This window comes from Plecotus auritus (assembly GCF_963455305.1).
Source record: "Plecotus auritus genome assembly, chromosome: 6".
In the NCBI taxonomy this organism is placed as follows: domain Eukaryota; kingdom Metazoa; phylum Chordata; class Mammalia; order Chiroptera; family Vespertilionidae; genus Plecotus; species Plecotus auritus.
Window position 1 is genome coordinate 199,866 of NC_137773.1, and position 23,652 is coordinate 223,517.

General features: G+C 64.2%; 1 protein-coding gene and 1 long non-coding RNA gene across 8 annotated transcripts; one reads left to right on the forward strand and one right to left on the reverse strand.

Annotated features, from left to right (window-relative positions):
• Positions 1-1,675: 1,675 nt before the first annotated feature.
• On the reverse strand, positions 1,676-19,258 carry PDGFA (platelet derived growth factor subunit A). Of its 3 annotated transcripts, none has more exons than XM_080671948.1 (6): positions 17,539-18,346; positions 16,048-16,144; positions 11,515-11,625; positions 9,690-9,877; positions 5,295-5,421; positions 1,676-2,717 (listed from the first exon to the last, which is right to left on the reverse strand). In XM_080671948.1, exons 1-6 carry the CDS (start codon positions 17,599-17,601, stop codon positions 2,707-2,709), a joined length of 597 nt encoding a protein of 198 aa, XP_080528074.1. In that variant the 5' UTR covers positions 17,602-18,346; the 3' UTR covers positions 1,676-2,706. The 3 variants fall into 3 exon arrangements, with proteins under 3 accessions (XP_080528074.1, XP_080528076.1, XP_080528075.1); XM_080671950.1 differs by lacking the exons at positions 1,676-2,717; positions 17,539-18,346 and adding exons at positions 2,726-4,728; positions 18,941-19,258; XM_080671949.1 differs by lacking the exon at positions 1,676-2,717 and adding an exon at positions 2,726-4,728 and having other exon boundaries at positions 17,539-18,368.
• Positions 19,219-22,520, forward strand: LOC308249894. 5 transcript variants are annotated; one of them, XR_013960789.1, is made up of 4 exons: positions 19,219-19,336; positions 19,802-20,913; positions 21,359-21,438; positions 22,226-22,520. It is a non-coding gene; the product is annotated as an uncharacterized lncRNA (long non-coding RNA). The 5 variants fall into 5 exon arrangements; XR_013960791.1 differs by having other exon boundaries at positions 21,384-21,438; XR_013960788.1 differs by having other exon boundaries at positions 21,359-22,520.
• The last annotated feature ends 1,132 nt before the right edge of the window (positions 22,521-23,652 follow it).

Consider the following 23,652-nt stretch of genomic DNA (forward strand, 5'->3'; position numbering starts at 1 on the left):
CGAGGCTTCGGGCAGACCGTTCACCCGCCGGTGTCACACCAGGAACAACAGCCGTGTCCTCGTGTCTCACAGAACAAGCACATACATGACATTCATCCATCTAACATGAGACACATCCTCAGGCACAGGGTCAAGCACAGCACCGAGGGGCGCCCACAGGGGCCTGGGCAGGTCACCCGGCCAGGGACACCCCAGGCCCAGAGGCTGTGACCTGCCCTCCAGGTTCCTGCAAGAACCAGGGGATCCAACCAACAAGCCCACCCCTTCCCCCCGCCCCACCCTCCCAGGGGTGTCATTCCGATAACCACATGGAGAAAACGTGTGCTGGAGGAACCCTATATAATGGAAGTGTAATATGCAAATCACCCAAACGGCGGATCCATCGGTCGGCAGGGGGCGGGGCTGGCAAGCCTCCTGTCTATATCTATAAAAGGCTAACATGCTAAGTGTCCATCCGAGTAATGATGTCACATAGCAACGCCCGGCTTCCTCTCCCTAGCGACTAGCCTCCTTGGTGTTTCTTCAGCCCAGGAACACAACTTGCTTTATAGCCAGGTGCAGACATTTCACACTTTAACCAAATGTCTGTGAAGCATTTTCCCCTGCCTCATCTCATTTGATCCTCACAGAAGTCCTGGAGTCAGCAGACAGGAGACTTGGTAGAATCCTGTTTTCTTTTCATTAGCCAGAAAACGGAGATTTAGAAAGTTTAGAAACTTGACCAGACTGAACGGAAGTAAGAAATGGTGGACCTTGAAAATGACTTCAGGTTCTCTCACTGCACAGAATATAGTCAGACATGGCTGCAGTTAAATGTTTTACCCTTCGTTCTCCCTGCGTGATCTACAATAATAATCTGCTTTGTGTTGGTATTTCCTGCTGTGTTGCTGACAATTACCTGAAAGAGAAGTTGGGGTGCTTCACTGGGCTGGAAAAGTTTAGGTAAATCAGAAAGCAGGTCTGATTAAGCAAGTCTGTTCTGTGTCTATAAAAGGCTAAGTTGACTCGCACATGCACGATACACATAAAGCTCTCGCTGGCGCCAATCGCCTGTGTGTTTCGATCTGTCACTGTCAATCTGAATTTGGTTGACACTTCTGTTATAGAGAAAGGGCGGAGAGCGAAGTTAAAATATTCCTTCTAACTAATTTCCTTTCAATGTGCACGAATCCGTGCACCAGGCCTCTAGTTTCTTTATAAAAACCGTGCCACACACACACAGACCCTGCAGACAACCCTACAGGCAACTGGGGTGTGGCCTCAGGATGGGGAGCGAGGTCCCACCTTTGAATTTCACCCTCCTCATCCATGTGGCTGCTCTGAAGGGTGGACACCTCCATCTCCGTGGCTACAGGCACCGGCGAGGGGGCTCCTCGGGCCCATGCCCGCCAGGTTCCAGACCTGAGAGCAGGCTGCACCCCAAGTTCTGGCTGTTGGGAGCCAGCCAGGGACACCCCGGGCCCAGAGGCTGTGTGTGACCTCCCCTCCCAGGAGCCCCGGCAGCCACCACGGGCCGAGACCAGAGATGAAACCAGGACTCCGTTACCCACCTAGAGAAAACGTGACCACGAAATGCGTGTCATGTGTATGGTTTTTGTTGGTGTGTTTTTCTTTCCCTTTTGGTTAAAAAAAAAAAAACAAAAAAACAAAAACAACAAAGAACGTAACAGGCTCTCAGGTATATAAAACTGGTAATATTAGATAAAAATACAAACGTCACCTTTACAAAACGAAAACGAAAAACAACACACACACGTTTCTCTTGAGTACACGGAAAGCGTAACATCTTACCAAAAATAAAGGATTTGGGTTGTGTCCAGACACGGGCAGTGGGGGTGGGGGAGCCGCCTCCCCCGGCCACGCCCAGGGCAGGAGCGCTGGGGATGGGAGGCGGGCAGCGTCTGATTGGTTCACGCATAGTTCTCTCGACATGGCTTAAATTAAAAAGCAAATGCACGTACAGCCAGAAACACCTAGGACGTGATGCATAGGCGGGTATACCATGTTTATTTGAATACATCTCATTCGTTCGCGTCCTGCTAGGAAAGAGACCGTCTCGCTGTCCCGACGGTTACAGCGGCCTGGTGTTACCGGTGTCATGTCATCCAAGAGATAATTTAAAAAAAAAAAAAAAAAAAAGCTAGGCAAAGAGTAAAAAGGAAAGCTTAATAATCACTTTATGGTGTAAAAAAAAAAAAAACAAAAAAAAAAACAAACCCACTTAAGGCTCTCAGGAAGTTCGGTATAGACTTAAACACTACAGCAAGGAGACGCGGCTCTCAGGCTCCCGTGCCCCGTGCCGCCGCGGCGCCGGCCCGTCCTCCGCAAAGAGCAGGCCCACCGTGTCCTCGGCAAAGCACCTGTGACCCCCGGACAGACGTCCATCCGCGTGGCGTCCGCCGCTGCCGTCCGCAGGCGCCCTCCGTCCCCGCGGCTGGTGAAGCATGTCGGAGCCGCTCGGGTTCTGCGCGCGCTCTGGTTTGGACAAGGAAGCTCTGACCGGCTCACCCAGTGCTACAATACTTGCTTTGATGTCACATTAAACAAACGTATACTGTCTCTTTGTTCTCCAGGGTGCGCGTGGAGGCAGTTTTTCACGGAGGAGAACAAAGACCGCGCGCTGGCAGTAAGCACCGTACATAGTAGGTTCAGGAATGTAACACGCCATGTACATCCGTGTCCCGGGAAAGGGCCGCTGGCTTATCCTCACCTCACATCTGCAGGGAGAGGGAGAGAAAGACACTGAGAGGCGGGCCCACGAGCACACGCCGTGAGGGAACGCTCAACCCCACCGAGGGCACGCACACCTGAACAGGCACACGCGTGCGCACGCGTGCGCACACATGTGCACACACACAGCGGCAAGTCTCAGCGTTGGACGGTTTTGTGAAGTATTCCAAACACCCTCGGGCTCATTACCCGTCCTGCACATCCTGACCAGAGCTGGGACGAGGCTCGCAGGATCTCACAGAACAAAGACCCTTGAGAGTAAGCCCCACTCTCCCCCTGCACACACAGGGGAAGCGAGGCCCCAGCGGGTTCTTCCGTCTTTCTCCTCACCTTCCTCTTTCTTCCAGCGAGGGCGTGATGTGATTCCTGGAGCTCTGGCAGCCACACTGGGCCACGAGGCAACGCTGAGGACGGATACCACCCGCCAGACAGAAGGGGTCTCTGACCAGGCCGATCTACGCTGAGCTCCGAGCCGAGAGCAGCTCACCCCAGCTACCTCACCTGTCCACTGCTCCTTCCAACACCTGTACCTCACCCAGGCCCAGAGCCCGAACACAGGACACCTGCCTCTCACGTTAGGGTCTGTCGGCAGCTGGCCCGTGGCCTATAGACTAGAGCAGGGGTCCTCAAACTTTTTAAACAGGGGGCCAGTTCACTGTCCCTCAGACCGTGGGAGGGCCAGACTATAGTTTAAAAAAAAAAACTATGAACAAATTCCTATGCGCACTGCGGGCCCGGGACGCGTCGGCTGCTAAGCAGGACAGGCAGCGGCCCCCGGCGGGCTGGATCCATGTCCTCGGCGGGCCGCATGTGGCCCGCGGGCCGTAGTTTGAGGACGCCTGGACTAGAGGCTCAGACAGCCCCTGCACCACACCCTGGGGCCTTTCCTCCCCAAGACTCCTCACGAGTGCACCTGGCCCACAGGCCTCAAGAGCTCCTGCCCGACAGCTTTCTGCAGCCGCACTGCCTCCCGCAGACACCTGTCTCCAGGAATTCCTCTCCCCACTATTTGTCTTGGATGTCACGGGCCAGAGGAAGGACCAGGCTCTCCAGAGCCGAACAGGCCAACACCAGGAAGGCTTGAATCCGCCTCCTCCATGCTGACCCCGGCTGCCCAGACCCCATTTTCTCCCGGCAAGCAGTATGCGTCTCTGAAAGACTCTATTTCCCAGGTTCCCTTGCTGCTGAGGGATGGCCGACGCAATCAAAGCGAGCCCCTGGGTGAGATTTCTCCTTCCCACCTTACTCGTTCTTTCAGCCTGGAGTGTGGATGTGATTTCTGGAGCTTTAGCAGCCATTTTGGGCCAGGAGGCACCTCTGAGGATGGACAGCACCGGTCCTGGACAGAAGAGGGTCCCTGCTGATACCTCGCGACCCCTTCGCACGCTCTGGTCTCCCTGTCTCTCCACGAGGCACCAACGTCTCCCTTAAAAGACCTCCTCAGCCTCCGGCAACCCTCACCTGCAGTGTCTATCAGCCTCAGCGTGCTCACCTGTCAAATGGAGCAAGTGACCTGCCTGAGCTGACCCAGTGCTGCCAGGAAACCCCCATCACTCCACTCAGGAGACGCCTTTGCCCCGTCACGGAAAAGACTGGAGCCAGAGCAGGCCTCCGGGCAGAAGGGCCGTGGGTGAGGCTTCCTTCCGTGTGGCAGGAGGAGAGGCATCGGGGACGGGAGCAGGGGACCCACAGCCCAGCTGGACACCAAGCTCGCGGAGCAATCACGGCCCATCAATCACGGCCCATCAATCACGGCCAATCAATCACGGCCAATCACGGCCAATCATCGCGGCCCATCAATCACGGCCCATCAATCACGGCCAATCACGGCCAATCATCGCGGCCGCGGCCTCTCCGTGCCGTGATTAGCCCTGTGATCAGCCGCCGCGCCTCCCCCGCGGGACGTGGCCCGACCAGCCACAGCTCCTACCTGGTTGGCTGGTTAGGTGGGTTTTAACCTTTTCCTTTTCCGCTTCCTACCTGACTCCCTACGCCTTCCTGTCAACAGAAGGGCAGGGAGGGTGAGCGGGCCTGAGAGAGGGCCGTCCGGCGGCGGGCACTGAGTAAGGAGCACCCCAGCGGCTTGTCTCCTGGAGGAAACCTAACCCATCAGCGCCACACGACCTCCTGGCCCCCTGGGTGCCGCACCGCCGCTGGGCAGCCTGTCCGCAGGAGAGGCCAGGACCGCCCCGCCCCCTGGGCGCCGCACCGCCGCTGGGCAGCCTGTCCGCAGGGGAGGCCAGGACCCCCCCGCCCCGCCCCCCAGCAACGCTGCAGCCAGCGGCCCAGCACCGGCCGACCCACCAGGGCCAGAGACTTAGAACGCACACCCCACCCCACCCCCTCACTGCAGCCTGACCCTCTCCTGCCGAGCCACACAGCTCGACCCATCCCCGCCGAGGCCCACGGTGGCAGAATCCGCCCCAGCAGGTCCCCGGGGCATGCCGGTTGGTCAGCACGCGTCTGACGGAGCTCACAGCAGCCAGATCCCACGGCCCCCGGGACCCTGCTCAGCTCGGCCCCAGAGCCCTAGGCAGGGGGAGAGCAGGGAGGGGCTGGCTCACCCGTCTCCTCCTCGCGGAAGTCCGGGCTCGGGCCGGAGGGCGTGCACGTACACTCCAGGTGCTCCTCCAGCCGGACCTGCACTTCCTTTAACTTTGGCTTCTTCCTGACGTACTCCACCTTGGCCACCTGCCGAGACAGACCCAGCGTGAGCCAGGAGGGCGCCTCTCCTCCACCTCCGACCTCCGACCTCCAAACTCCTCCCAGTGGAAAGGCGGGAGTTAAAACAAGCTTCGGACAGTGTTTGTGGTCTGGTCCCATTTTACTTAAAATAAACCTCAGAGCCCTGGCAGTGTGGCTCAGTGGAGAGAGCGTCGGCCTGCAGACTGAAGGGTCCCAGATTCGATTCCGGTCAAGGGCGCGTGCCTGGGTTGAGGGCTCCATCCCCAGGAGTGGGTGTGCAGGAGGCAGCTGATCCATGATTCTCTCTCATCATGGATGTTTCTCTCTCTCTCTCCCTTCCTCTCTGAAATCAATAAAAATATATTTAAAAAATAAAAAATAAACCCCACATGCGTGCCAGTGGGCCTAAAGGATGTGCTTCAAAGTGGGAGCTGGGTGGGGGGTGAGAGGGGTGGGAAGAGTGGTGGTGAGGGAAGGTGTTTTAGGTGCATCTGGGCAAAGGGCAGCGCTCCCCAACGGGCACCTGGTTATTACGGGGGGAGCCTTGGCGAGCAGGGCCTCTTGCTCCCGGGCCTCACCCAGTTTCCTCTGTGGGGCTGACTCCGGGACCCAGCTCAGCCGAGACCCCGAGACCCCGAGACCCCCAGACTCCTGGGCATAGTGGGGCAAGGCGTGCTCCACCACGGGGCAGGGGAGGAGGGGTGCACATTCCAGAAACACCTCCGGCCAGGCCCCTGGCAAAGCGCACACACAACACTGACCACTTCCCGTGGCCCGTTCTTATCGGAGAGAAACAAGCAGCGATTTACGATGCACCTGCTCTGGGCCTGCTCGTGTTCCGGACGCCCGCACCTCTGTCCAGGAAGGAAACGGCACAGTTCCCCCCAAGAACATGCTGTGAATGTTAAATTCTCAGAAGCATCCTTCACACCAGCCAGGCCCACAGAACCAGACATCTACGCCCCAGGGACCCCCGTTCCCGTAACCTCAGCCCCAGACCCACACTGGAGCCCACGTGGGGTCCCCATGTCCCTCCTCCCTTCCCCCTTTCTTTGCATCTTGGTGTCTGGGCTGCACCTTAAAAACAAACACCCAACTCCCCACTGTTGAGGGTGCCCGTGTAATGAACCACAGGCAAATGCACCCCAGAATCCAGCGGGGACGCCACCCCCTCTACACAGGGGAGGCTTGCGCTCCTGCCGCTCCCCAGGAGGCACTGCCGTGAAGCAGGACGCCCCCAGGAGGACTGGGGAGAGCCACGCCCTGCAGGGGACGCCACCAGGTTGTGTCCTGACTGACAGGCAGAGTCAGGGCAGAGCACCCTCCGTGACACCCAGCACTGACCAAGCTCTTCGTGCAAGTCCCTGTAAGGCTCACAGCCACCGAGGGCTCAAGCACGCCCACTTTACAGACGAGGAAACTGAGGCAGCAGACAAGGCTTTTTCCTTTGCTAGGAGGAGGCCTGGACCGGGAAACAGCAGGGGCCCCGAGCCGGTCCTTAACCAGGGGACGTCCTAACTGGAGGAAGGCCGTCCCCTCGGGTGTGACGGCTCCGGAAACCGCAGTCCCAGGCACCGCATTCCCGTGTCCCAGCCCGGCTCCACAGCCATCCAGGACCGAAGCCAACCCCAGAGGCTCCTGGGTCTGATGGGCAGTGCCCCTGGGGCCATGGCCAGCTTCCCAAGCCCAAGCTGTTGGTCTCCCTGGCCGCTAGGTCTGTCCCCACACAAGCTCAGGGCATCCCTGCCCACCAGGGCCTCGGAGGCTCTCGCTGGAGACCTTCGCCCCCAGGCTCTAAGCTGGACCCATACAGCCATGAGGTCCCAAAGTGCCCCCAACTCGGTCCACAGGATGCAGAGGCCGGCCCCGGGCCCCACAGGGGTACCACGCGCCCTGCCTTCAGAGAGTCCAGCAGGCAGAGCTGGGTCCAGCCGCTGGAGCCGAGGGCAGCCCGAGCTCATTACTGAAGGGCTTTGGTCCGTGCCCACAGGCGGCCCTCAGACAAAACGGGAGCCCCAATCCACCGTTCCCTCCCAGGAGAGGGGCTCCCAGCAGCTCCTTCACCCTGACCCACCGCGGCCTCTGCTCGGGGCGGAGCCTGAGCCACTGGGCACACCACCGGAGTCCTGGCCGCCACCGTCCTGACCCCGAGGCTTGGACCTGGGGGACAGGGCCCGGGGCCGGCCACACGGGCAGCCAAGGAGGACATGCTCCTCAGGGAAGCCCGTCAGAGAGCGGACAGCAAGCACTGACCACAGCAGGCCCCGCTCAGGGAAGTCGGCCCCCAACCCCAGCCCACCTCTGAGGGCAGGCTGTCCCTGCCTACCCTGGGGGGCCTGTGGGGGTCTGGGGGGCCTGTGGGGGGTCTGGGGCCCCTGCTTCCAGATGCTGCTACAGGGGAGGGGGGCCAGGTCCCCGAGGAGGGGGGAGCCCTGCTCCAGGCCCACACCTGTGACCTCATAGAGATGAGCGTAGGGCACTGGCCTTCGACCCCAGCATGTCCAGACACCCAGGGCCTGGGCTCCGTGGGCAGGCTTTGGCCAAGTTCACTCTCCTGGGCCTCAGGGGGTGGCCACGCCCAGCCCGACTGTTATCTCCGTTTGTAAGAGGCCTTTGTGACTCAAAAGGCTGGGAAAGGCAGAAAACCAGGGAGGAGCCATCCCCGCCAGGACTCCCACCTGCCCCCAGCCCATCCAGGCCTCGGCCTCGGCCTGGGTGCCCAGGGCCCGCTCTGCGCCTCCACCCGAACGGAGCGGATCGGCCCCCTCACAATGGCCCCCTGTTCCCACTGACCTTTTGTCCCCTTCCAGCCAGAACCCCAGTGTCTGGCCCGGATGTTTTCCTGCCAGCCCTCCAAGGGTGGGCAGGGCAGAGCAGGGCAGGGCGCGGGCGGAACCAGCTGCAGGATGGAGTCCCCCGCCCCTCCTGGGCTGACCGTGACCCCGTTGGGGCAATGAAGGCCCGAGGGGGAGGCCCCGGTCCAGCCCCGCCACCCGCCCTGAGCCCCAGGCAGAGACGCGCCCTCCCGGGAGGGCCAGCCCCACACACCCACTCTGCTGCTGCCACCCTCCCTGCTGCCGGGTGTCTGAGCCAGGACCGGGAGCACCTTCCGTGTGGCCGTGGGCCCCGGGCGTGGAATGTGCTACCTCAGCTTCCGCGCGGGGCAGAGCCCTGGTCCCCGAGGCCAGGGAGGCCCAGGTTTGGGTCTAAAGGGCCTTCTTGTGTGACAGCTGGCCGGCCGAGACCGGGTCCTCCCTGAGGAAGTTCCCCCCGCACCTCACACGGAGGCGGGGCCGACGTCAGGAGCTGGGCCGCAGGGCACCGAGGGCTCGAAGTAACACGTAGTCAAGGAATGAGTTCTACACACCCCGACTGACCCCTTCCGCCCAGGAGGGTGGGCGCACCTGCCAGGGAGGCTCAGCGGGGGCGCAGGCCTGCTGCCCAGGAAGGACCCACACCCAGGGGCCTAGACGGGGGGGCCCACGGGCGTCACAGCCTCAGCCTCACCCCCGAGAAGCCAGGAGGCGCCCCCAAGCCTCCCTTCAATGCTCTCCTTCCTAAAGGGCTGGCTCTCTAGGGCTCCCAGCCCAGACACCCGGTTGCCCAGCTTCAGACCCACTTTACAGATGAGGTTAGTGCAGGCGGAGGGAGGACCCAGGTCCCAAGAGGAGCTGCCAGCCGTTGGCCACCCGGGGTGACCTGAAGAAGCAGAATTCCGCCCCCAGGACTCAGGTGGGAAGCACAAGGAACTCCTACGTGACCTTCCTGCACCCCCCGCTGCCCCCGCCCCCAGTGCTGCCCTGGAGGGCACCTCGGCCAGCCCAGCCTGAGGGAGAAGAGGGCTCCCAGTGAGTCACCCCAGCCACCTGTCCCTCCTGAAACAAGGGGAGGCTTGGCCTTGCAGCACCCCCAGAAGGACCCTCCCAGAGAAACACTCCATCGACACCATGAAAGGGGGGTGCCCTCCCCAATTGACAGGCAACATGCCCAGGGGCCACCCCAACAGCCCCTTCCTGTCCCACGTGTCCCGGGGAGAGGCTTGAGGGTCCCTGCAGGCTGAGGGACCCAACCCCACCTGCCAAGCACCCCGGCCCCCACCCAGGTGCCTACGTGAAGGAAGACTTTTCCTCCCGACGGTTTCCTGTCATGCAGGGGACGCCAGACACCCATCCGGAGCAGGAGACGAGACCCATGGCCTGCACGGCCCCGCCTCCCCGGTGCGGGTGCCCCCCCAGCTCTGTGGGTGCCGCGGGGTGGCCGTGGCGCGGGCTCACCTTGACGCTGCGGTGGTGCACGCGGGACGGCTGGCACTTGACGCTGCTGGTGTTGCAGCAGCCGGTGCAGCGCTTCACCTCCACGCACGGGGGCCAGATCAGGAAGTTGGCGGACGTGGGGTCCACCTGGCTCCGAGGTATCTCGTAAATGACCGTCCTGGTCTTGCAGACGGCGGGCACGGCTTCCTCTGCAGGGGGAGAGCCTGGTGAGGGTGGAGGCCATGCCTGCCTACTGACCCCGCCCCGCTCCAGCCAGGGCTGCAGCCCCTCCGGGAGCTGGGGCTGGGGCTGGGGCTGGGGCTGGGCCCGGGGCGACCAGGCGTGCAGCTGCTGCTTCCTCCAATGGGACATGTGTCACAGCCCCAGGGTCCGAACACCCCACAGGGGGTCGCTGAGCTGTCCCAGGGTGAGCGGGGGCTCGAGGGCCCCATGGGGAGAACCCAGGGGAAGGACACGGCCTGCACAGCAGGGAGGGACATGGACCAAGCCAGGCCCGGACACCCAGCCCCCGAGCCCCCCAAGGAGGACCTGGTTCTTTCTGCTCTGTGCTCCTTGCATGGTCCACAGGCCAGCCCGAAGCCTTACGGACAGGACACCGGGGTGGGACCGACAGACGAGAAACCCACCCCTGGGCCCCAGACACGTGCCCCGGGAACCCGGCCAGCAGGGTCTGTGACCACCCACCGAAGCTGCCTCCCAGCAACACTCGGGGCCCCCGGGACCCCAGGGCCGGAGCTGGAAGGAGGCTCCCCAGCGTGCGGGGCCCACCACGGCCCCAGCACCCACTCGCACACCCCGGGCCCGCACAAGCCCAGCGGCCAGCACGGAGGGGGCGCCACCCTGCAGACGGAGGACCATCCTCTGCCTCCACCCCGTGTCAGCTGCCACACCCCTCCTCACACGGGCGGGAAGACCTGGGGGAGCCTGGGAGACCCAGCAGGGACCTGCGCCCCGAGAATAAGCCACCCAACTGCTGTCCCCCGAGAGAAGCCCTGCACTCCCAGCACCACCGGGTGAGAGGGTCCCGGGGAACCTGACCAGATGGGCTGGGGGTGGAGCCAGGAGAGGCCCCTCCTTATTTTCCTCAAGGAGGCCCCTCCCGGGCTGGATGGGCCCCGAACCCTCCAGGGAGTCCGGCTGCTGCAAGGACGTGACCTACGTGGTCACAACACAGCGCATATCACCGGGGAGGGCCTGTCTACCTGGACCAGGAGTCACACCCACACGCCATGCTCAGCAGCAGAAGCCACAAGACCCACCTCGGAGGGACCTAAAGCTGGGGTGGGGGTCACCTGCCCAAGGCCAGGCAGGGCCCACAGGCCGCAGCCGGGGGAGCAGGCAGCCCGATGGCGTGGGGCGGGATAGGCCACAGCCCCGACCGAGCCCCAGGGCAGGAAGGTGCAGAGCCCCGCCAGGCTCCAAAGCGAGCAGACCTGGGCTGCTCTGTGAGACGGACAAGAACCAACATCCCCAAACCCAGGCCGAGGTGGAGCCCCAGGAGCCGAGCAGGGAGTGGGGGGTGGGGGGTGGGGGGCACGAAGGGGCCTCTGCGCAGCCAGGATCCGCATGACGAACTGGAAATGAAACTCGCGTCTCCCAGCGCGGCCTCCCGGGAGCAGGCCCCAACAAGACCGGCACTTCAGGAATTTATGACGGCTCCCTCTCCAGGGGCTCTCGGCAGGCAGGCAGGGTCGGGCTGGGCAGGGAGACACCCCTGCAGCAGGGAGGGGCCCCTGAGCAGGCTGGGCCTTTGTTGGAAGGAGGAAGGAGGGAAGCTGCCTTGGGGCCCCTGTCCGGCCCCCGCAGCCCCCAGCCCCTCGCTCACCAATGCTTCTCTTCCTCCGAACGGGCACGGGGCGCTTCTCCTTCTCGGGGGTGTGCTTGGAGGCGCGGCCCCCGTGGACCCTCAGGCTGCTTTCCAGAGCATCCTCGACCCCTAAAGGCACAAAGAAGACTCGGTGACCAGCGACCCCCCAGGCCCGACCACGGCACTCCTGCAGCTCAGCCCCACCCTCACTCCCCAAGACAGAGGGTGCCCTGGGAGACGTCCATCCCACATGGGGAGTGTCGGGATGTGCGGGGTGTGAAAGACTCTCAGCTGCCCGGCACCCCACCGACCCCACAAAGCCTGCCCTGAGTCCCCCACGTGTGGAGCCCTCACCGCAGTGCGCGGCAAAGCTGTGGACTTGTGGGAAGGGCAGGGTGTCCCCTATGGCGCCTCCTCCAAGGATGCCCAGGTAGGGAAGCCCAAGGCGGCCCTCTGGGTCCACAGACCCAGAACCCACAGGCTAGTTGCTTCCAGCTGGGCCCACCTCCCAGACGGCCCCTGGGAAGGGGCTGAACGGAGGACAGCCAGGCGGGTGCTGCTGGACGTGCCCGCGTCTCTCCCCCCCCCCCCCCCGCACCCCGTCACCCGACCCTCACGGAGGGTCCTAGCCTCGGAGGCGTTGGAGACAGGGCCAGACAGTGGGCTGACAGCAAACCCCACTGTTCCCGAAGCAAGTCCACTGAGGGGGAGACCCCCCAAGAAACGAGAGGGGAGCGAGCCCCCACGGAGCGGAGCGGGGAACAGCGGCAGGACTGAGTGGGGTGACTGACAGATGCAGGCACTTGCAGGAAGAAAAGGCCTCGGCCCCCAAGTCCCTAAGGGTCCCAAAGCACACTGTGGGGGTGGGGGGGGGCAGAGCTCCAATCAGAACTGGACCCTGCTCCCCCGGGCTGGCGAGAGCCCCCCAAACACACTCCCCCCAGCCTCTCCTCCCCAGGGCCCCCAGGTCTCATAGGAATGAGGGAAAAGGTGGGTCAGCTGCCTTCCTGCCTTTGCCCAGACCCAGCAGGGGGGCTTTGCCACTTCTCCCTCCACCCCCGCCTCCCAGTGATGCCCAGGGGCCGGGGTCCTGAGAAGTCGGGGTCCTGAGAAGTCGGGGTCCTGAGAAGTCGGGGTCCTGAGAAGCCGTGCCGTAGCCAGAAGCTCCAGCAGCTGCACACAGATCCCGGTCTGCCCCTCCTCGCCCGCCAGGCACACCCTGGCCCCACGAGGCCGGGACACTGCCCACTCGTTCTAAACCAAGAACGAGCACCGTGCCCACGGGGCCAAGGGCAAGGGACGCGCTCTTCTGAAGTCTGAGCGGAACCCAACTTTTCACTTAAAATGACTCAATGTCCCACGACCACTGTTTTTTTGAGACCCAAAATAAGATCAGAACAGAAGTACTCATGCTGGAAGAATTTCCCATCAACCAACGGTTCCAAGAAGCCCTCTTTCACGAAAAGAGGGACGTTTATGAGTCACGGCCCGTGGTGGCCCACTCGCTATCGCTGAACTGGAGAGCAGAGAGCAGCCGGTCCACTCTCGGCGGAAAGAGGATTCAGCGCTCAGCACCGTTCCCGACGCCTTCCCACAGCCTGGCGCTGACTGCTGACCTCTGACCTCAACATGCAGGCCCCCCCCCACCGTGTGTACTGGGGGCACCGCACCTCTCTGGGCCTACTGAGGCCCACGAGGAGGCGTGACAAAGAGGGACACATCTGACAGGACCCGGTGTCCCTCGGCCCTCGCCTCCCCCCAGGCCTCCTCCAGCCCAATAAACAGATGACGGGCCTCCCCGCTCACCCACCGCCGCAGAAATCCGACCCAGCTTTGGAGAAGGGACGGCAGAAATGGCTTCTGGTCACGCAAGCCCACCCTCCACCCATCACGATGGGCGGTCAGCACACCCGCCGGACTGCGGGCCCGGGAGCGGCCTCCCTCCCGCTGGTGACTCAGAGAGGGCTGCCCGCTCTGCTCCGGGGACAGGTAACCTGTCTCCCTTTGTCTTTCAGGCACAGCAAAGGAGTCCCCAGGCCTTCAGTCCTGGAGCAGAGTTAATGGCCCGAGATGGGATCTCTATGTATCGCTTACTCAATGACCCGCGGGCACTGGGCCAGACAGCTCAGAACAAAGCTCCCGGGGCCTGGACAAACAGGCCCCACACTCCACACACACACACACACACACACACACACACACAGGCACACACGCACACACACACACACACACACACACACACGCACACACACACACAGGCACACGCGCACACACGCACGCACACGGGAAGTCGAGCCCCGTCTCCCGCACACTCGGAATGGAATTCACAGGCTCAGTGAGGGGACCCTGTGCCTCAGGGCCTCCAACCACACCTCCCGTAGCTGCAGGCTGTTCTCACCTGTGAAATGGGACTGCAGCCCCGTCACGGGGAGGAGCCCCCAACCCCACACTCCAATCACAAAGCTCCGTGCACAGGAGGGAGGAGCCACTCCGTTCAAAAACACTCAGTTCTCATTTCTGGGGTTTGGCCTCCCGCTGGGGTCAACTTGGAAACACGCCCCCCCGCCGGGTGGAGGGGTTTCTCGGCACCCAGCCCCTCCCCACTGACCCCGGGGGGGGGGGGGGCTGGCAATGGCCGGGAGGGCAGCCTGATCCTCCACAGCTGCTTCCAGCCTTCCCAGCAGCCCCGCTGTGGCCCCTCTCCGCTCTGGGCAGGAACAGGGGTTGGGGGAACCCCCCCCCCCCCCCCGCGAGCTCTAGAAGCAACAGGTGCAACCCCTGTGCTCAGCCAGAGGCCATGGTCTTCTCTGCTTTCCAGCTTCCAGGTCTGAGGAAGGGGAGGAGACCAGGGTAAATCCTTGGGGGGGTGGGTCACAAAGGACCCCCTGGGGTGAGATAGCGAGCAAGGGAGGCTCTGCTCTCCTCTCACCCAAATCTCCTGCACAAAAGTCAGACAGGTAGGCCAGGGCAGGTGAGCCACCCCCGCTCCTTGGGGGGTCGGGGGGAGGGGAGCCCTGGGCTTTTTATGAGGGGCAATTCGAAACCAGCCAAGAACTGACTGGTGAATCCCGACCCCTCTCCCCCAGAGGCTCTGGGCCTGGAGCCCCCCCCCCCCCCCCCCCGCAGGAAAGCCACCAGCAAGGCATTCATGGTGGGGGCAGGGAGGCGGGGCTGCAGACACCGGAATAAGAATGGGCCCTGCAGAGAGTCGATGGCCCATTTCCTGGGCGTCCCACAGCCCTCCCGCAGGGACCCCGGCTCCTCAGGCCTTCCCTTCCTCGAGCCAGAACAAGAAAAAAGAAAGCTGGGGAGCTCTCTCTGGGAGGCAGTCTTCCCCACCCCACCCCCAAATCCACAGGGACCCGCCTCCCTGGCTCCCCCAAAACAAACCCTTCTCCCCGGGGCTACACATCAAGGAGAGATAACACTCCCCCCCAGCCCAGCTCTGATCTCCCAGTGAAACCCTACCCCTGCCGATAAGGATCCGCCAGGCCAAAGGATTTCCTGGGTCAGGAGACACAGACACCGCCGGCCCCGCTGGAGGACGGTCTTGGCACGAAATGAAAACAGTGCAGGCCTCTCCACCGCAATTAGGTACAAATTTCCAAATGGCGGGACCAGGGGACTGCCCTCCATGCCCCCACACCCACCCACCTCTTTCCAGAGAGATCTTCCCCGAGTCTCCCGCCCACCTCCCCCAACCTCCTGCTGCTTTCACTGTCCTCCTGTTTCACTCCACAGCAGACTGATAGGCGTGTTGTTCTCACGATAGACACGTGTCTTCCTCCTGGACCGGCCCTCTCTGGCCCACACCCCGGCAAAGCCACCCAACGCCCCCTGTTCCCCTTCACCAGCCACCCCGGGTCCCGACCTGCGCCCCGGTCCAGACCCCAGAGCGTGTCCTGTCCGCCTCACAAATCAACGTGTCTGCCGTGGCTGGGCTCCAGCGCCCAAGGGCCAGCCCCGAAATAGTCCCCAAACACCAGATGTGTCTGTCCCGGGCGCACCTTTTTATTGCCTTGTGAAAACAGAGAAGACAAGGCCTCCAGCAAGCAGAAAAGCGCAGCCTCGGGCAGGCGTGGGGCAAGTTCTTGGGGACGCAAAGGGACCCCCGCCCGGGTCACCCGCCCAGCCTGCACCCCTGGCCCCGGTCCACCTCCAGGGCTGTGAGCCCGGGGCCTGGGCCGGCGCCCACCCCGCCTCCCAGCTGGAGGGCAGGCCCCAGGCAGGCGCACCTGGCCGGGCACCGGCGCCCTCTGTGTGGCTGAACTCTCGGTGACACACGCGGCAAGTTCCTTAAAGGCAAAAACAACCTCCGGGCGAGCGCGCAGCCCGCGGCGCGGCGGGAGAGAAAGTGGTGATTGGAAGAGAAACTCCTGACTCATCCGCCTGGGCTTTTATGGCCCGGGATTGGATTCTGACCTTTCGGTGCGCTCCTCCGGGCGCCCGGCCCGAGCGCGGGAGGCGGCCCGAACCCGAACGCAGGAGGCCTCGCGGGGCGCACTCACTCCCCGCGCCCTCCCCGCGCGCGAGGGAAGGGGCGCGATTTACCTACGGAGTCTATCTCCAGGAGTCGCTGGAGGTCCCGGATGCTGTGGATCTGACTGTGCGCCAGCCGCTCGATCACCTCGCGGGGGATCTCGGCCTCCTGCAAGCAGAGCCACACGGTCAGCCCGGGCGGCCCCCGGCCCCCGCCCCGAGCGCGCGGCCCCCGCCCCAGACAGCTCCCGGCCCCGCCCCACGTGAGCACCTCGCACAAGAGGCCACCCGACCCCCGCCCTGGCCGTGAAGCCAGAGGTCGGGGATGGGGCTGAGGGAGACCCCAAATTACCCGTCCCCATCCATGTCTGCCCTCTGCAAAAAAAAAAAAAAAAAAAAGCCCGCCCCGCCTTTAAATTTTCAAACCAAAGACCCCCCCCCCACCCCGGATTCCAGCCCCTCCGCGTGGGGTGTCAGTTACAGGCGGCCTGGGTGCCGCGCGGGGCCCGGGAGTTTCTGATTCAGGAGTGAAATCAACATGCAGAAGCTCAAGTTGAAATGCGTCACGGATGGGCGACGGGAGTCACGGCAGCCCTAACACTTTAATCCAGCCGGGGCTTGGATTTCACCCCCGGAACCCCGGCGACCCTGCGGGGGAGAGGGTCTGCGGCTCCCACACGCACACACACCCACACACACACACTCACGCGCCCCACCCGCTCCGGCCCAGCAGCGGCCCTAGCGCCGACGAGGACGCCCCAAATCCAGCCGGCGGCCGGGGGAAGCTGCAGGGATGTGAGGGTTAAATCTCTACCTCCGGCGGCTCCCGGGTCCCTGCCCAGACAACCCCCACCGCTCGGCCTCCCGACTCCGTCCCGATTTTTAAAGGGACTGGGGGGTTCCTGGGGGTCTCGGGCACTAAGTTCCCACGACGGGGGTCTGGAGAGAGTCATTTATCACAGCGAGCTCCTGGGATTCGGGATTGGAGATGGGGGCGAGGGGTGGGGGAAAGACGCCAGCTCAGGGCGGGCGCGGGCGCCGGCCCGGCTCGCCCTGCTCAGCCACCTGTAAGCAGGCCCAGGCGGGCGGGACTGCGCCGGCCCAGCCGCTCAGCCAGGCTTGGCCCACGGGTACCCGGAGCTGCGGCTCCGCGCTGCCCACCCGGACCGCCGGGGGCCCCTACCTGCTTACCGGCCGCTCTTCCCCCTCCCCGGCTCCACCGGCTCACACACACCCCCTTCCTCGGTCCCCGCACCCCGACACTGCATTGCCCGCCGCGCCCGGGTTCCCTCCCCGGAGAGAAGCCCGCGCCCCCCGAAGTTTCTCCCCACTCGTCCACCCTGCCGCCACTCGTCCCTCCTCGGCAGAGCGACGCCACACGCTGGAAACTCACCAGCACCACTCGGGCGGAAAATAGAACCCAGTTGGGAAAATTTAAAAACCGAGCACCCAACAGAAATCAAAACGCGCCCTGCAGAGCCGAGCCAGGGGCGCCCCGGCCGCGGGCGACTGCAGGGGGCGTGCGCCCGGCAGTCAGAGGGTACGGGGCGGGGTGGCACCTACCTCGGCCAGGGCATGGGCGAGGTATCCGCAGCCGAGGAGCAGCAGGCAAGCCCAGGTCCTCATCGCGTCCCGAGGCGCTGGCGGCTCGGCGAGGAGGCGAGGCCGCGGGGCGGGCACTCCAGCCGGGCTCCTGTGGCGGCGAGATTCAGTACCATCCCTCAGGGAGCGCGGCCCGGAGGGTGGCGCGGAGCTGCGAGCAGGCGGAGCGCGCCCGGCGCGAGCAGCGAGTGCAGAGGAGGCAGCGCGGCGAGGAGGAGGAGCAGGAGTGCGCGCCCGTCGCGCCGGGATCCTCCTGGGCCGCCGGTAGGGGGTGGGGACGGAAGGGGCGGAGGGCGGGGGCTGGGCTTCTTCCTTGGTGTGTCCCCGGTGCTGGCCGCCGCCGCCGCGCTCGCTCCCGGGCGCAGCTTTAGGAGCGACCTGGCCGGGAATTCTGCACGTTTGCGGGCATCAGCCCCGGGAGGGAGCCCGGAGCGAGGCCGGAGCCGCCGCCGCACCACCCATCACCTGTCTGGACGCCCGGCCAGACTCGGCCTCGGGCTCGCGCGCTCTGCGGGCTGCGGGCGGCCCTGCGCGCCCACCGTCGGCCCCGCGCTCGCCTCCGGCCTCTTTTCGGCGCCGCCGCCGCCGCCGCCGCCGCCAGGCCGGGCACGGCGCGGCCCAGCACAGCGCGGCCCGGCGGCCTGCGTGCGCCCCTCCGCGGCGCGCCCTCGGCTCCGCGCCGTGCTCCGCCCTCCGCCGGCCCGAGCCGGGCAGCAGCCGCCGGCCGCACGGGGCCTCGCCGCGGGGGCCTGAGGGCGGGCGCAGGACCGAGCCGGGCAGCAGCCGCCACCGGCAGAGGGACAGGCGCAGGCAGGCCCGGCTCGCGGGAGTGGTGCGGGCTCCTCGGGGCGCGCGTGTGGAGCCGGCCGGCGGCGGGAGGGGGTTATAGCGCCGCCGCCGCGCCCCTCCCCCGCCCCCTCCCTCCCGCCTCCCCCGGATTCCAGGCCCGGGACCCGCACCTCGGAAGCACGCGGGGGCCGCACGGGCCCGGCCGCCGCCGCACGGAGCACACACACAAGCTCACGCGGGCAGGAAAACCCATCCAAACCTCGCGCCCGCTCCGAGCACAGCCGCGGGGGCCGCGCCCCTCCCGCGGCCTCGCCCACCCCCAGCGCCCGCTGCGGTCCTGCGGTACCGGCCGGGAGGGAGGAGGCCGCGCAGAAGCCGACTCGCCTCGGCCCCAGCGGCAGCCGAGGGCAGCGCCGGAGCTGCGACGCCAAAAAGGGCAAAAGCAGGCCGCCCCGCGCGGCGCTCCGGCCTCTCCACGTTGGGACCCAGGGTCCCCTCCCCCTCGCCATAAAAGGAGGGGAGTGAGGCCGTGGTGGAAAGTGGGGCGGGGTTCGTGGCGCTGCTGGGCACTCACCTGGTGGCGGCCACGCGCCCCAGCCCACGACCCGATGCCTGGGGCGTCTGAGTGCGGAGCCTCCACCCACATCCCGAGGTGCGGGAGCGCCCGGGGGCTGCAGGGTCCCCCAAGTCCCCACTCCTGCGTGGAAGGCCGGGCCGCGGCCTGAGCCGGGAACTCGAGGGGATGGTGGGGAAGGGAAAGAAGGGAGCCGCTCGTCGGGAACCCCCTGAGAGAGTGTGGGCCTCGGACGACGGATCCGCGGGGCGCACAGAGCGCCACCTCCCGCCTGGGCGCGATGCGGCGGTGCGGGGGCAGCACCAGCGGGGAGCCGAGGCCTGTGCGCGGCTGGACCGCTTGCCTCCCCGAAGGGTGGGTGCGCCCGGACCTGGAGGACTCACCCTCCTCGACCAGGTGGGTTAGGAACCCCGGCGTCGACCCCGTCGCCCGCCAGTGCTCGTCCCTCGAGCGGGAGACGAGTTCAGGGCCAGAGCACGGATAGTGCGGGGCAAGCGACCCCAAAGCCATAGAGCCAGGGCCCTGGCGGCTGGCAGACCACCCCCAGCCCAGGCAGTGAAGGCGCCGCCCGCTTTCCTCCCGGCCTGGGCCGCCCCTGGCATTTCAAAGGCCGAGTCCGGAGGGGCTTCGGGGCGCTTGCCGTCTCCCAGATCCTGGGGGTGGGGAGCTTCCCCAGCGGTTCCCAGAGCAGAGGACCTCGGTGGACGTTCCTTCCAGAGGCCTTCACGCCCCTGCGGCCTCCCCACAACACGGGGCCCTGCAGCCCCGCAGCCCATGGAGAGGCGGGATGGGGGACCCAGGCAGAAGCAGGGCAACTTGGAGACCGGGAGGAGCACGTGAAAGCCAACCTTGTCTGTCCAGGTGGGACCTCCTATAGCTTCGGAGAGAGAGGCCCCTGGAAGTTTCTGGAAAGCAGGCAGACACCGCTGCCAGGCCTCTGGCTGGAGCCGGTGGGAGCCGTCTGATGCCCACACATCCGAGAGTGGCCGCACCACGCAGCTGAGACCCTGGTATTGGGCAGGCAGGGCCCAGGACATTCCCTGGGGTTATTAAAGGAGCCGGCTTGGTACCAGGGGTGGAAACGAGGGAGAAAAGGGCGCTGCACGGGATCCGCTCGTGGGGGTCCATGCCCCCTGAGCGCCTGGCACTTCAGGGACACCCTGTTCCAATTTGGGGCCAGCAGGGAGATCTGGGGGCACGGATCATCTCAGACCAGAGCGGGAAGGGGAGCAGGGTCAAGCCTGCCCCAGGCTGGAAAGCTTTGGGGGGAGCAGGCGGGCCTCCCTCCCTCCCTCCCTCCCTCTAATCTCAAGCCGCTATTAAAAATAAAACCCGCTCGCGTCGTCATAGCGACCACCACAACAGCGGCTGTGGCTTCGGGAGGGTGGCAAAAACTTCCGCAGCCACGCGACAGCCGCCTGGGGGTGTTGGGGCACCACACGGGTCGCAGCACCAAGGCCTGCCCTGGGGTGAGACGGGGACCCCAGCACCCAGCCCACCCCACCCTCCCCGGTCCTCAGAAGGAACTGGCAGCAGCTGTTTTGAGAACTGGAAATGGAGATGGAGGACTGACTGGACCAAGAGGTGACCTGGGGAGAACCACTCCTGCACGCCCCTTCCTCCCGGACCTTGGTTCCTCCTCAGCACCCCCTATTCAGGCTCCAGCACCTGGAGCTGGGGCTGTGTGGGGAGGTGGTTGTGGGATGCTCGGCTGAGGGGACATCTGCAGCCTGACTGTTGCGGGGGGGGGGGGCACCACACCTGCCCAGCCCGCCCCACCCCCTGGGTGTTCTCCACAGGTTAGGCGTGGTCTCGTCCTGCTTTCCGCCGGGAACGGAGTTTCCCTCAGCCCGTGAGGTTCGCACGGATCGCTGCAAACATTTGATAACAAGGCTAAACATACTTGAGTAGGAGGAAGCCAAGGCCCGGTTCCGGGTTCCGTGGGCGGGGACCCAGGAAAACTCAGGCCAAAGGTGTGTGTCGGGAGGCCAGCAGGAGAGACCTGGTGGAAGGGGGGGGGGCAGGGGTCCCCAGGCTGGGGAGCTGCTGGTGGGAGGGAAGGTGCACCCGGGCAGGGGGTGCCCACCCGCCTCCGGAGCTATCTCGGGAGCCCAGCCTTGCCCGACATGCCCAAGGCCCGTAATTAAGGTGAGTCAGGTGCTCCAAATAGGTGGCGAGAGGCCACCACACAGCTGAGATGACTGGCTGGGCACCCGCCCCTGGAGGCCCCTCCCGGGACCCAGGGAGGGTCAGGAAGGCCTGGTCCACCTCAGAGCCAGGCAGGGCTGGAGAAGGGCAAGGTGCCTTTATTAAGGGCTGTCAGAGCCCTGGCTGGTTTTGCTCAGTGGATAGAGTGTCGGCCTATGGACCGAAGAGTCCTGGGTTCGATTCCAGTCAAGGGCGTGTACCTCGGTGCAGGAGGCAGCCAATCGATGTGTTTCAGATGGATGTGTCTGTCTTTCCTTCTCTCGGGAAGATCGATGGGAAAATGTCCTCAGGTGAGAACTGCCAGAGAGCCCAGCGCCTGGTGGTGCTCAGCCCACGGTCACCCTGAAACCCACTTTCCAGACGGTCCCAGAACTGATGAGGGGCCCCCTCCCTGGGCACCAGCTCCCGTGGTCCCTGCTGCTCTGCCCAGACTGGTGATGTGCCGAGGTCACTCGGGTGCATTGGTCCTGCAGCTCCCCGCAGGATCAGTCCTGCAGCTCCCCGCAGGATCGTGAAGGGTGCTGTCACGGGGAGAGTCGCCCGCAGTCCTGGGGCCCATGCCCACCTGATCCCTGGTCCAGAGGGGAATGGGGAGGGGCCACACCCAGGCCCCGCTGCCCCACGTCTTAGTTCTCTCATCTGGAAAATGGAGACCCTGCATGCACCACTGCCTCCGCAGGGCACATGCCCCTGGGCACACAGGCAGGGCACAGCTGCCGGCACCCAGCTGTGCAGGTGGGGGCCAGCTGGGCGTCCAAACCCAGGCCCCCGCTGGTGCCAGAGCGGATTTCGGAACAATTTGTCATGATGAAACCCCTCGGTGCCCTTTATCTCTGGCAAGGCTTTCTCGGTTCAGGGCAATTAACACAGCAGCAGCCTCAGCCGAGTGGGCACCACTCCTTGAAGATCAAAAGTGCCCAGGCAGGCGTTAATTAAGTCATCATCTCGGGGCCCCGGGCCCTGTGACTAGTCCAGGCTCCCCAGAAAGGGAGAAGCCGCCAGCAAGCAGGGGAGCCATTCTCGGGGTTGTTTTTAACTCCCTATTATTTTTATTTTATTTCCAAAACTTACAAACAGAAAGGAAGTTTAAAATACCCCAGAATGCCTGATGGGCGTGGCTCCGTGGTTGAGCATCAACCTATGTATGAACCCGGAGGTCACGGTTCGATTCCAACCAGGGCTCAGGCCCGGGTTGTGGGCTGGATCCCCAGTAGGGGGAGTGCAGGAGGCAACCGATCCATGATTCTCTCTCATCCTTGATGTTTCTCTCCCTCTCCCTTCCTTTCTGAAATCAATAAAAATATATATATATTGAAAACCCAGAACTGATTTGTAACTGTTTTGTGAATGAAGATCCGTGTCACGGGCACTAGTGAAGGCTAGGCCTGGACGGTGGGTTGCCCCAGGCCGGGATGCTCCACGGGTAAAGCCCACGGCCTCCGCCGACTTCATAGGAAGGTAAAGAGCGTAACGTGTCTCGTTGGTAATTTTCATATGAACCGCGTGAGGGTGATACCATTGAGATAAATAAACTATATGATTGCAATTAACTTCCCGTTTGGGTCTCCCTTGTTTAGTATGGCTACTCGAACGTCTACAATGCCGTGTTGCTCGGACCGGAGTCACACCTACACGGCAGAGCCAAGCGGGTGCGGGTGGAGGACGGGCAGAGCCTGGGGTCTCACGTGCCCCCAGCCGCAGGGCTGTGTAACCGGGAGCTGTTTAGCACCTTGGAACCTCAGCGACCTCCCCTGGGTAACAGCCGGCTCAGAGGGTTGCTTTTGGAAATGCCCCCTCGTTCCTTCCACAAACACAACATTACGGCCACCCCCACACTGAGCCGGTGTCTGCACTGCGCCCCGAGCATACACTCTTCCAGAAAAGGAGTCGGGTGGTCAGGGAGGCGCCTTTGAGAGGGAGCAACTTTGAGACAATTTGGAGCCTTCAAGGCAGAGAGAACAGTAGCACGATCAAAGGCCCTGGGGCAGGAGCTGGCTTGGCTTGTCCAAGGAACAAGGGAGGTGGGTGTGGCAGGAAGGAAGCACCGAGCTGGCTGGGGGAGGAAGGCAGTGGGGCAGATGGCTTAGACCTTGAGCACAAAGTAGGGAATTAGGATTTTATTTCGGGGGGCGGGAGGGGGGCCGTGGGGTCAGCGCCCCATCCCCAGAGCTGGTGCCCATCGAACTCAGAGCTGCCAGCCGGCGCCCTCGAGGAGCCGTTGGGTGGCCACGGCCCCACCTGGAGTCCCACACTGAACGCCTGGCAGAGAAATGGCCACATCCTCCAAGGGTTCAGAGCGGCACAACCTGAAGTCACAAACCTTGCAAACAACCGGGTCCCTCGCTTGTCCTGTTGTAGGGAGCGGGGTCCCTGCCAGGGGCGGCTGTTGGTTCAGGCCCAGCGTCCCCAGGCCGCGTGCGGTCCGAGTCCTCCAAGCTGGGCACCCTGCGGAGCGGGTCTGCGCGCAGGGCTGATGGGCGGTGCCTTTTCGCCCAGCGCCCGGT

Coding starts and splice junctions, on each gene's coding strand:
- PDGFA (XM_080671950.1), bottom strand. CDS start 19,012: ATGTGGGTGGAGGCTCCGCACTCAGACGCCCCAGGCATCGGGTCGTGG. Junction 11,626..16,047: donor CCTGGAGATAGACTCCGTAG/GTAAATCGCGCC, acceptor TTGTGCCTTTAG/GGGTCGAGGATGCTCTGGAA. Junction 4,729..5,294: donor CTTCCGCGAGGAGGAGACGG/GTGAGCCAGCCC, acceptor TTCTGTTGACAG/GAAGGCGTAGGGAGTCAGGT.